A 13,676-nucleotide genomic window follows, 5' to 3' on the forward strand; every position below is an offset into this window, starting at 1 on the left:
AGAAGCCCTAAGGCTTTGAGGTCAATCAAGCCTAAGGTCTGAGAACTGGGCTGAAACTCTGGGTTTCCTCACTGAGACTTTTGTATTCATTTTGCATTGAGTTCACTATTAAAAGTTATTTTTATTAAGTCCTATTTATAAGATTAATATCTGGTTTACATCAAGCTTACAAATGAAAGGTAGAAGAACAGTGTGAAGGGGACACAGACTCACCTCTGAGTTCTTAACCCTTTACAGTGTGTGCAAACACTGAGTCTATTTTTCAGAAGCAGTTTTGGCAGATTATGAATCTACTGCACCCCAGGTCGATCCCGGAATGCCCTAGAGGGTCTATGAACCCCATTTAAAGGACTCTGCCTGGGGCATTTACCTCTTTTAGAGAACTATCCTAGCAGACTACACTAGTAGCTAACTTGCTATGATCACTTGTTTCGGTTTGCTTCTGTTACTAAATAAAGAAAGAAAAGAGGTCACCAGCCCTCCAGTTTAGAAGTGTTCATCAGACTCCAGGCACTTCACAGAGGTACACCCAAATTGCTGATTCACTTCTCATAAGAAACACAAAAGAGAAACATTACAAGATACAAACCTATAGTCAAAACCACCTTCCACAGTCAGTCGACCAGGTTAAGAGCAATTGTAACACAAGTATCCAAGTACCTGTGCTACAAACACCACCACAAATGGTTAAACAGCCATGCCTCACCTCACAAGCTCTGTGTGCAGTTCTGGTGAAGTCAGGTAAGCAGGGGTGCCAGCCTGGCTCGCTGGCGGCCCTTCACTGCCCTCTGCTGGAACACGGAGGGCCTTGCTCGCAGCGTGGTGGAAGTCGGCCACCTCTGTCAGGCGCCTCTTCATTTCTTTCAACAAACTGATATGAGCAGGGCTTTGAAAAAACCTCCTTCCAATACAACCATCTATAGGTAACCTTAAAAAATGCAAGCAAAGAGCACACTAGGATCAACACAAGATGCTCTATGTGACACATTACAGTCCATTAACAACTCATTGTATTAATACATATCATTTTTACCTCAAGGGTTATAATGAGGCTCCAACAATACGATGCATATAAAAGCAGTTTTTAAAAGAATGAAATCCTATGCAAATTCAAGATACTGTCACCACTTAGAGGTACAGAAGTGATTAAAGACAGAACCTCTTCTTGAACTTGCAATCAGTTGAAAACAGAAGTGATGAAGAATCACCATCTGTATGTTTCAAAGAGGGTGAGTTAAGGGAGTGCGAGTGAAACAGAAACATTGAGTTGGAGCCAGACAGCAATGGTCACCCCAGGCAAGTCCTGGCCTTTGTCCATACCTGCATTACCGTGGGGGCACGAGTGGTAAAGAACCTGCCTCCCAATGCAGGAGATGTAAGAGCCTTGGATTTGATCCCTGGGTCGGGAAGATCCCCTGGAGAAGGGCATGACAACTTACTGCAGTGTTCTTGTCTGGAGAATCCCATGGACAGAGGAGCCTGGGAGGGTACAGTCCATGGGGTTGCAAAGAGTTGGACACGACTGAAGCGACTTAGCACACACACACTAGCAACACAAGTCCCTTCGAACAAGCCCCACCATGGCCACACAAGCAGCCTCAGTGTGGGACTCCAGAGGCTCTCTGATAAACTCCACGCAGTTCCAGGGTGTTGTCTTCACCAAACTGGGTATGGGGGGTGATGAAGCGAGAGCTGCCCCAAGATACCCTGAACTCAGAAAAGGTCCAGTCTAACAGATGTGAAACAGGAAAGGAGGGAGGCTCTGAGCCAGGAAATGATTCTCATTCCCGTGTCACAGTGTGAGAACACAGAGCAGCAGAGCAGGGAAAAGGCAGGAACCGATTCCCTACCACACTGGGTACCATACCCATACTGCGGTCCTGGGCGGTGGAGATACAGGAGGAAGAACTTCTGCCAAACGAGTGGCAGAAGAGGATGGTCAGAAGGCGTGAGGAGAGCCTGCTGGGCCCAGCGATAGATCAGCAGCCTCTGGAGGGACGGGACGATGGGGAGCTTCAGCTGAGCCTGGGCTTTCTACAAAAGAGACGGGCTTTGAGCAACCATGTAATGATCACATCTGCAAACGGTCTGCTCTTCCTAAGTGACTCAAATGAAATGCTAACCATTGTGTTTTCGATTCGATACGGAAAAAAAAAAAGTCATATAAACCTTACTTTTCCAATCCTCTAGCTAACACTTAAACATCCCCAGTAATAAGACACGTGGGGCAGCCTTTTTCTGTTAAAATTTCACAAACCCCAGAACTGGACTGAGTCTTAAGCATCACTGAGTCTAATCTCATTTCTTGCCTTTCCATCCCTTTCTGTGTAAAACACTACAGTGCGAGAATAATATGAAAGCTAAAGTAAATTTTATAAACTTTATCAATGTCTTGAAAATTTAGATTTTAAATGGATGTTCAAGAATGATAAATACCTTGACAGGCTCTGAAATCCAAAAGCACAGTCTACACTATTGGACACTAAAATAGAAAGTCTTTAATTCTAAAGACTCATTCCCGTTTTTCTCACACTTTAGTGAGCCTAAGGATCAGCTAGGGAGTTTCTAAAAATAAATTCCTTGTCCCACTCCAGATTCAGAATGTCAGAAGCTGGGGTCCAGGAATCAGATTCTTAACAAGCTCTCTAGGGGATTCTGATGCTCTAAACCAAAGGCAATCCCATTCATACATGCAGTGGACGCAGCCTCATATTATAAAACTTGTGACTCTCGATGTTACATAAACCTCGGGAAGGAAATACACACTTCAATTCACCATGTTGAGCATTAGAACAGTTATTGTGCTTCCCAAACATTCCCAACAAAAGAAAACACAGAAGTCCAAAAGCTACAGGTGAACCCATCAGCATCAAAGTGAACCAGCTTCTACCACAAATGCAGAACTGTTATTTGCACCTTCAGAGCTTGGTCGGGGGTAAATGCAGAGTTTATGACCAATTCCCCTTCAACAACTCTTCGGAGTTGGGAGTCCTCTTCAAAGATGGATTCCATGTTCAGGACTGTCCATGCAAACCAGACCTGCAAGGACACCAGGTAAACATGAGGGGAATGAGCTCCAATTCAGACAGGAAAACACACCCTAATATTCCACAGACTAACACCTTTGCTATCACAGATTTCAATCGACACATTTATAGTTTCTAAAATTAACATATAGCTTTTCTAAACCTATTTCTACTTGTATCACAGATATAAACTTATATAAAATAGGCTATTGAAAAATATTAAATTCGTTTGGAAAAGCTACTTTAGTAATTGCCCTTAAGATGTTTTTCCATTCACCAGGGGAAACAAGACTAATATATAAGTAACCAAAATGTAAAGTGACAAGTGTGATGTTGAATCAGAGGTCAAGCGCTATGGGAAACTAGAGAAGGGAGGTGGGATCAGAGAAGATAAATGTATCAGACAAGGCTCTACACAGAGACCGGAAAGGAAGGCATGTCCGATAAGAGAATCAGCTCAGCAAAACATGGAAATGCCAGAGATGTATGCAGATAACAACATGGAGTTTGCCTCAGCTGGATCCCAAGAGGTATGAGGAAGAGCAGGAGTAAGACTGTGACAGGAAGTTGAAGAATGCTCCTACTGAGTTAAGTGATAAAACAAAGACAGAATCGGACACACAAAGTCCAAGAAGTGGTAATAATGATAAAAACAATGTGGTGAATTAATGAAAATGATGATAACAATAAAAACAACCAACACCTCGTAATAACATTACATTCATTTGACTGTTGAGGACTCTGAGGACAAAGAATAAGCCAGTTTCCAAGGCATAGGGCTAGCAATGGCACAACCAAGGCTGAGTCCCGGGCAGTTCTGGCTCCAGCATCTTAACCATTCTGTCCTGCTGCTGGGCAGGCTCTGCAGTCAGGCAGCTGGAGTTTTGATAACAAGCTATCTGATCCTGAGCCAGCCACTTGACTCTGCTAAACCTCAGTTAATGCCCCCTGTGAAACAGGAACAGCAACAGCACAACCTCAACAGAGGGCTACTGTGAGGATTAAATGAAAAGCATTCTTATGTGTAGTAAGTGCTGAATAGATGTTAGATATTTTAGGCTATTAGTAATGTAGGTAAGGATAATAACAATACTAGAGTATACAGAGATAACAAGTGATGCACAGCAGGTTGCCTACCTGAGTGGGCGTGGCCAAGCCCTCCACAAAGGAAGGAGTGATGTTGCCTGCCAGGATCCAGCTCACCAAAGAGGAGAGCAGACTCCGGTCACAGTGGTAGCCCAAAGCATTCTACGCCAGGGAGAGCGTGTGGAGCAGAGAGAGACGGCTTTCAAAAAACAGAACCAACGAGCTTTTCAAGAGTACAGCAATTATCTTATGCCAGTGGACAATTCAGGTAAGATACAGAGTTCAGTAATTAGTCTACCAGCAGTGATAATCCCACATCATAGGCAAATGTAATGAATGAGCAGGGCTCCTCCTAGGGTGTCCTTCTTTGGCTTTATAAGGATCCATGCTAGCAGACTATGGTTTTTGGATAAGACACCATTAAGGCAGGGCTTTAAAAAGGCAGTGGGCACAGAGCAGCACTGAGAAGGATGCATGTGGGGAGCCTCCTTAGAAGGTTACTTTCTAGCTGATGACGAAGATAAATTCCACAACAGGTTTACCTTATGTTGCTGGTAGAGCAATTTCTGCACACAGTCTTCTTGCCTCAACTGAAAAGCTGTTTTACACAAATGGTCCATGAGGAAGAGGATGGGTTGTTCCCGGTACCAAAGATGTTGGCTTATGAGAGCCTGAACCCAGAACTCCAATACAGCTACCGGGCCCACCTCATTGGGCTGAGTGCTTACAGAAATGTGGGCCTATGGAGAAAGGACTCAGGTGATGACAAAGGTAATAACCAGCCTCCCACCCTTAAAACACAAATACAATAACATCTAGCTCCATTAAAAACCCAGATCTGCTGCCTTCCTTGGCCAAAAGCACTGTGCCAAGGGCTCTGAAATGACCGAAACACACAGACGTGCTAGCACAGGGGCATGTGATTAGGAGGCAGGCGAGGGTACATGTAGGGGCTGGCGGGACCCTGACCTGAATCATGCTGTTGAGAAGCTTCACGTTGTCCCCGTGGCTGGCTCCTGTCAGGTGCTGCGCCACCTTGTGGGTGACCTGTTGCGTGACACCCTGGGGGACACCGCTGTCCAAGTGCAGGAACAGGAGGAGGTGCGACAGAAACCTGCGGAGCACACAGGGCAACTCTCTTTACCTCCCGATCGAAGCCAACAGACTCTCCAGTGGCTAATTACCGATGAGAAACAGGAAAACACTGATATGGTCCCATCTTTAGACTAAAGCTCTATTCAGGGATTCTGATAAAAACCTTCAGGAATTTCAGAAGAATCAAGTTTTCCAGTTTGACATGGGTTAAATCTACCCACCTATAAGCGTGCAGTGAACAGGTCTAGGACACATAAACCTGTGCAAGTTAAAGAGCATTAGAGGGGAAAACACCCAAAGCACCACTCCATCCCCTTCCCACTCCCACTGACAAAAGCAGAGATGTCCGCAGAATCACCCTGCCGCAATCTTTCACTGGGTGTCAATTTCACACAAGGTGGCACACCGGACACTGGGCAGCAGGGGTGGGGGGTGTGTGTGCAGATATCATAATTCAGTTACAGACCCGTTCCCTGGGTGCGCCAGGCTCCATCCTCACCTAGGGCCTTTGCCTTTGCTGGGTTTTCTATCTGAAACACTTCCCCCACACCTAACCTGACAAAGTCCTACGCGGCCCTCACCTCTCATCTGCAAGTCCCCACCTCAGAGGAGACTTCCTGACCCCCTCCCTGCACCTAAAGCATGTCTAACCCATTAAGCTCTCCCACAGCACCACTGTTTCCCTTCATGGCACTTAGAACTGGGAACTGCACCCTGAGGACGTGATAACTGCCTGTGTGTCTGAGGGCAGTGCCCAGCCTGCGTGCGGATGGTGGCAGTGCAGAGGCTACTGCTGAGTGAGGGGCATCCCCCTTCACAGCTGGCACGACGCAGGCCAAATTCCACTCGAGTGGAAAAGCAAAGCTGTGACGGGCCCGGCGCAATGCAGCCCTGTAAGAGTTCGGAGAGCAGAGCTTGTGTGAGCATTCGAGGGCAGGGATACAGAGGAGCGAGCGCTGGAAACGGAGCCTAGGATTCACCTTCACTCAAAACTTAGCATTGGGAGGGAGGGCGGCAGAATGGACCATTCAATCTAACTTTAAACTCCCAAAATCACAAAAACCTAAAGGCAATTTATTAAAATTTTTCCAAGCAGGCACCGAACCTCGAGCGTATCACTTAATCCTTAAACTCAGCCTGTTTGAGAAAGAATATTATCTCATCAAACAAATAAAGAATGGAAGCTCTGACAGTGAAGGAACTCACCTGTGTCCACACGAGAGTGATGGGGTGAGGACACGCCTTGCACACGAGCACCCTGAAAGCCACGTGCTAACCAGAACACGAGTGGCCTCAGACGTGCCCGGCGCCTAGAATGCTGTTTTCACAAAAAGAGGTCCCAAGTTCCTAACACGTTCTTTCTAAGGCAGACTATCTGGGGGAGGAGCTGGAAATCCATACTTAATAAGCTCTCGGTTGAGTCTCATCCCCGGCAAGTCTGTGACACGCTGTTTGAAATGACACCCAATGGGAAAACTGTAGTGTCCCCCTCATGCCTCTGGACACACTGCCTGCCCCTGCCATCGGGCCTCCTCATCAGGCCTCACCTCCGCCTTCCTCACTCTTCCAAAGGCCCCAGCCAGATGGCCTCCTCCCAGCTCCCTCCTGCCATGCTCCTCCCTAGCCTGGCCTTCTGCAGCCCCTCCTATCACCCCCACGGATACTGAAAAGGCCAGTTCTCTCCACTGGCCTACAGGTGCTCCAAAGCTCAATTAAAAACCCACCTCTTTCACAAAGTCGTATCTGTGGGCCACCTGTTGTTTCTGTTCGCCAAGTAGCCTGTCTCACTTCTGGTAACACCGCCTCTCGTCAGGGGAACTGTCCCGCCTCCACACCAGAGTTGTGGGAGGGAGGGACTTTCAATACAGAATCCCTATACACCGTCCTCCCAGGACTAGGCAAACCCATGGACACAGCAACAGGCACAGGGAGAGCAGATGAATCAGACCAATCGGGAATCATTATAAGGAATAATGATAAAGAAAAACATTTGCCTTTGCCTAGTTCTCTCTGTAGCCATGTCGTTTCACTCCCCTAGAGAAAGTACACCTGCAGAGAAGGCCTGAAAGAGACAGAAGCAGGGCCAAGGGACCTGGGAGGGCAGACACACACACAGAGAAGCACTAACCCGCCGCCTCTCAGCTTTGCAACTACTGCCATGTTGGGACGGCTAGTTACCGGGAAGGGCTCTCCTGTGCACTGTGGAATGTTTAATACCACCTCTGGCCTCTATCCACCAGGTATCGGTAGCAGCTTCCCTCAATCAACCCCTAAATCCCCTTCTCCCAACCACCTGCCCTACCTGCTCCACTCCCAACCAGGCTGTGACAACAAAAATGATCTCTTGTTGTTTAGTCACTAAGCTGTGTCCGCTCCTTGCAGTCCCACGGACTGTAGCCCTCCAGGCTCCCCCAGCCATGGGACTTCCCAGGCAAGAATGTTGGAATGGGTTTCCTCCTCCAGGGGATCTTCCCAACCCAGGGATGGACGGCACAGCTCCTGCACTGCAGGCAGATTCTTCACCACTGAGCCACACTCAGCTCTAGACATCAAGTGTCCCCTGAGGGTCAAAACTCCACAAGCTGAGAACCACCACTTCAGAATGACCTGATGTTATCATGAGCCTTGTTTCCTAATCACAGGAGCCAGTACAGTCCCTTCCTGCAAACAGGTACATACTGGATTCCCACCATGTGCAATTAAGAATCTTAATTCATACTCATCCTTAATTTTTTCCCTCCCTAAGCAGCTATTTTTTACCATGATTCCATATACTTTTGCCATATACAGACGAGCCTTAAACCCACAGGGGTATGGGTATTAACGCTCCCATGCACTTAAAAATTCACATATAACTTTTGACTGCCCCCAAAACTTAACTATTAATAGCTTACTGCTGACCAGAAGCCTTACCAACAACATAAACAGTCAATTAACACTTATTTTATGTTGTATGTATTATATACTATATTCTTATCATAAAGTTAGTTAAAGAAAATGTTATGAAAATCATGAGAAAATACATTTACAGTATTGTACTGTATCCACTGATTCTGTAAGCTTACATCATCTGTTTACAAGGCGAACCATCTGTCAGCACCTACATCAATAATGCCTTATATGCTATAAAATCCTGTAGATGCTACACCTACTAACACCAAACAAAAATGAAAAGACAGTGTGAAAATTCACATTGACTTACAGGTATAATAACAATTCATGCATTAATAATAAAGAAGCAGCAATATGACTGTTCTATGGTAGCCTAGTATAATCAATATGACAGTTTCAAAATTATCTAGCCTGTATACTAATGAATGATTTGTTATAAAAAATTTAATCACAGAGAGTATGACAGTCATATTCATAATACAGTACTGTAAACATTACATTGTTTTAAGAACCACTTATCTGTGATAACAGGTAGATACACCATTTCTCCAATTATGAGAGAGAAGCATATTATACAGTGGTATAATTCTTTGAAAGCAAAAGTATACAACAGTAAGAAAACTAACACATTACTAATCTTATATTAAATGTCACTCACCTCATGCCTATGTAAGGAGAGATTATTCATTTTAACACTAGTCTTGCATGGCATGTACTACATGATGAATACTTAGGTGATGAGGATGATGAATTAAAACGTCTCATACAGTTCCTGCCATACAGTTGTCAGATTTTCACACAAAGACACACACATACCCAACAGGTAAGTTTATCAGTGTAGAGCATTATGACTATTTACTGTTCATTAAGTGGAAGTGGATCATCATAAAAGTCTTTATCTTCATTATCGTCACACTGAGCAGGCTGAGGAGGAGGAAAAGGAGGGGTTGGTCTTGCTGTCTCGGGGGTGGCAGAGGCAGAGGAAGTAGAGGACGTGGAAGGGGAAGACGAGAGGCAGGCACACTCAACGTAACTTTAGAGAAATACACTGAAATTTCTGACTTCTTTGCTTTTTCATTTCTCCCAAAATATTTCTATACAGTATCAGTCCTCCATTTGCTTTAATTTCAGAGCCTGATTCATAGAAGGGTTCGTGTGTAAAAGAGGTCAAGATCAGTCTTCAGTGATCGGAACCTTCTGCCAGACTGTCTACTGTTAACTGTTTTCTGGCACTGATTCTTCCTCATCATCTGGTACTGGTTTAGAAGCACCCGTGTCAATCAAGTCATCTTCTGATAACTCCTCTGGTATGGTGTCTATCAGCTCTTGAATTTCTGCAAGATCCATTTCTTGAAACCCCTCCCCTACCCCCAGCCCCACCTTCTTTGCCACTCCACAATCCCTTTCATGATTTCCTTGACTGTCTCTGTCATAAATCATGAAGTCATGCACAACCTCTGAACACACTTTCCTCCAACAGGAATTTATTGTTTTGGGCTGATGGCTTTCAGGGGTTTTTTCCTTTCTTTTTTAATGTTTATTTATTTGGCTGTGCTAGGTTATCAGTTGAGGCATGTGGGATCTTTAGTTGTAACATGCGAACTCTTAGTTGCAGCATGTGGGATCTGGTTCCCTGAATAGGAACCAAACCCGGGCCCCCTGCATTGGGGGCACGAAGTCTTAGCCAGTGAAACATCAAGGAAGTTCCTTTTCATGCTTGTTTCTATAACAACAATGGCATCTTAAATGGCATAATCCTTCCCGATTTTCATGATTTTCTTTCTACTAGGGTTCTCTTCCATAGCGTTGACAACTATTTCCATAAAGTACTATGTATAATGAGCCTTAAAGGTCCTTATGACCTCCTAATATACAAACTGAATTAGAGATGGTATGTTTGAGAGCAAAGAGATCACTACTATGCCTTCAGTGTTGAACTCATGAGGTTCTGTAAGTCCAGTATCAAAAGAACTTCAAAAAGGAGTCCTTTACTGGCAAGGCAGACAAAGCTTGATGGAACTAATCAAGAAAAAGGGTTCTCTCTACCCAGGCCTTCTTGTACAAACAAAAGACTGGGAGCTAGTGTTTATCTTTTCCCTTCAAGGCTCGGTGGTCAACAGGTTTACAGATAAGGGCAGTCTTGATGGTAATCCCAATTGCATTTACACAAAACAGTAGAATTACTGTACCCCTTCCTGCCTTCAATCCTGATGCCTGTTTCCCTTCCTTCCTTGCTAACAAATGTCCTTTGTAGCATTTTTTTTTCCAGAATAGGACATTTCATCTGCATTAAAAACCTGTTCAGGCAGAGATCCTTTCTCCTCAATGATATTTGTAATGCATCTGGGAACTCGTCTGCTGCCTCCGTCGACAGAAGCTGCTTCTCCTGTTATCTTGACGTTTTAAAGCCAAACTACTTTCTAAAATTATCAAACCATCTTCTGCTGGAACTGAATTCTCCAGCTTTAGAGCCTTCGCCTTCCTTTTGCTTTAAGTTGTCATATAACAACTTTGACTTTTCCCTAATCACATTAGGACCTATACGTATGTCTTTCTTAGAGCCATCCTGTGCTCAAATAAAAGCTGTACTTTCAATGAGATAAAAAGGCGTTTCACAAAAAGTGCAATGTTTCAGCACCTGCTGGTAGAGCTGCAGTGACAGCCTCATGAATTTCCTTTTCTTTCTTTTTATAATGGTCCCTACTCCCGATTCATTTATCTTGAAATGACAGGCAATGCAGCTGCAGACCTCAATCTATGGTACATATCAAGCAATTCAACTTTTTCTTGTAATGTCATGACTTTTCTCTGCTTCTTGGGAGCACTTTCAAAATCATTAGAGGTCCCCTGGTGTTATTTAAGGCTTACAAATATTGCACTAAAAACAATGAAAATGATTCAAGAACTGGTCACTTATTACTGTGATGCACCATTTACTGGAGAAACAAACTGCTCACTTGGAGATGATTAGCGTCACACAGCGTGTCAGGTGGATACTCACTTGAGCGCACCCTGATAGCAACAGGCGCATGCGTGCATGCTCAGTCATGTTTAACTCTTTGCGACCCCATGGACTACAGCCCTCTAGGCTCTTCTGTCCATGGGATTTTTCCAGGCAAGAATACTAGAGTGGGTTGCCATTTCCTCCTCCAGGGAATCTTCCCCACCCAGGGATTGAACCCACATCTCCTGCATCTTCTGCATTGCAGTGGGATTCTTTACCTCAAAGCCATCTGGAAGTCCAACAGGAGCTGGCTACAAAATTATTACAGTAGTACAGAATGCACTAGTTAATTTATGCAGCTATAAATTAATACTGTATCTTTAGGTTTGTTTCTACTTCTCTCAACTGTGAATGGCATCATGTATGGTCTCTGCTTGTGTGTTTAACTGGTGATAAGTTTTAACTTTTTATAATAGATTTATGTATGTTATGGTAGGAGATGATAAACTAGTATCCAGATATATTTTACTCATTTATGCATACTTTTTTCAACATGTGTAGGCTACATAGTTCATCTGTGAATTTTTTCAAATTGTCACAAATCTCCAAAGTTTTCTAGTACATTTATTGAAAAATATTCTACACAGTTCAATTCTGTGTGATTCAAGGGTCCACTGTACTACACATGCATTATACATGCGAATGCAACCTGTACGTCCTCCCATGGCCTTGCCAGTATTTTGTTTCATAACTTTGTGATTACCTCAAAAGTCTTATTTTCTCACAAGATTATGAATGTCTCATGTGATGGGCACCTTTCTGTGCACCTTCTCTGTCTGTAATACTGCCCCATGCACACTGCAGTTAAAGGCAATATGTTTTGCTACTGTTACAACAGCAAAGTCATTTGCTGCTCAAGGTCAGAAGCACTATTCCCAATCAATCCCAGAAGCACTGGGATCATTATCAGAGTCTTCATTCATCACTCTGCATTCTCAACTAGGCAGGAAGCTTTCTGCTTCATAAGAAATACACTATTGAAATATCATTGCCTATATTATACTTGAAAAGCCAGAGGACACAGTCATTTTATATTTGCTGTGCTGTTCTCCACTTACTGCTCATTCTTTAGAAGGTAATACTGGCAAGGGTAGAACAAAGGCAGAATCTTATCCAGGACATGGACCACTGTTCTCAAATGCCTCGACTGGACCAGAATTCCCAAGAGTGGGATGCCTTCTGCACAGAACTTCTCAATGCTATGGAAAAAGAAAAAAGCAATGAGTATATAAGGTAGTCAGTTCATAAAATGATATCCTTTTAATGCATTATCAGCCTACAAGCTACCTGGATTATCTCAGGTCTCCAACACATTTATACATAGCCAAATTTCACACACAAATGCTACAATCATAACCCCAGAAGGAAGCAGCTTGGGGTGGAGAAACATATGAGAGAGGTTAAGAGGTACAAACTTATTGCAAAATAAATGAGTTATGGGTATGAAATATACAGTGTGGGAAATATAGTCAATAACTATGTAATATTTTTAATGGTAACATATCATAACCAGACTTATCAGGTGATCAGTTATAAATGTATAGAAATACTGAATCCCTATGTTGTATAATAGGAGCTAACACAGTGTTGCAGGTAAGTTATACTTCAAAAACAAACAAACAAACAAGCTCATAGAAAAAGAGATGAAATTTGTTGTTACCAGAATCCAAGGGTGACGAGGCAAGGGTAGTCAGGGAAGGTGGAGAGAAAGGGAATTAGGTGAAGATGGTCAAAAGGTGCAATCTTCCAGTTATCAAATCAATAATGTAATTTACAACATGATAAATGTAAGTAACACTGCTGTACATTATACATAACAGTTTTTAAGGGAGTAAATCCCAAGAGTCTTCATCACAAGAAAAAAATATATTTCTATTCTTTAATTTTATATCTATATGAGATGATGGATGTCCACTAAACTTGTGATAATTACTTCATGATGTATATAAGTCAAATCATTATGCTGACAGCCAGGACATGGAAGCAAATTAGATGTCCATCTATAGATGAATGGATAAAGAAGATGTGGTAAATATATACAATGAAATATTACACAACCATAAAAAGAAATGAATTTGAGCCAGTTGAACTGAGGTGGATAAACCTAAAGCCTGTCATACAGAGTGAAGTCAGTCAGAAAGAAGAAAACAAATACCATATATTAATGCATATATAGAGAATCTAGAAAACTAGTACTGATAAAAAACTATTTGCAGGTAAGGAACGGAGATGCAGATGCACAGAATGGACTTGTGGACAGAGCAGGGGAAGGAGAGGGAGGGACAAACTGAGAAAGCAGCACTGACGTATACACACCATCATGTGTGAAACAGACAGCTGGTGGGAAGCTGCTCTAAGACACAGGGAGCCCAGCCTGGTGCTCGGTGATGACCCGGAGGGGTGGGATGGTGGAAGGGGAGGGAGGCTCCGCAGGGAGGGGATATATATATATATATGTATATATATATATAGTTATGACTGATTTGTGCCGTTGTACAACAGAAACCAACATAACATTGTAAAGCAATGTTCCTCTAGTTAAAAAAATTTTTTTAAATCGTTATGCTGTACAT

The 13,676-nt window shown here is 43.4% G+C and overlaps 1 protein-coding gene across 2 annotated transcripts in view; it reads right to left on the reverse strand.

The window, feature by feature from the left end:
- Window positions 1–13,676, reverse strand: part of EPG5 (ectopic P-granules 5 autophagy tethering factor) — a 127,564-nt gene that overhangs the window by 71,258 nt on the left and 42,630 nt on the right. For both annotated transcript variants that reach the window (XM_055559455.1, XM_055559454.1), the window contains exons 17-23: window positions 12,162–12,302; window positions 5,082–5,226; window positions 4,655–4,852; window positions 4,164–4,274; window positions 2,917–3,039; window positions 1,868–2,034; window positions 707–928 (exon numbers count right to left, since the gene is read on the reverse strand). In XM_055559455.1, coding sequence (XP_055415430.1) covers window positions 707–928; window positions 1,868–2,034; window positions 2,917–3,039; window positions 4,164–4,274; window positions 4,655–4,852; window positions 5,082–5,226; window positions 12,162–12,302 — 1,107 coding nt within the window. The remainder of the gene's footprint in view (window positions 1–706; window positions 929–1,867; window positions 2,035–2,916; window positions 3,040–4,163; window positions 4,275–4,654; window positions 4,853–5,081; window positions 5,227–12,161; window positions 12,303–13,676) is intronic.

The sequence above is a fragment of the Bubalus kerabau genome, chromosome 21 (assembly GCF_029407905.1).
Source record: "Bubalus kerabau isolate K-KA32 ecotype Philippines breed swamp buffalo chromosome 21, PCC_UOA_SB_1v2, whole genome shotgun sequence".
NCBI lineage: Eukaryota > Metazoa > Chordata > Mammalia > Artiodactyla > Bovidae > Bubalus > Bubalus kerabau.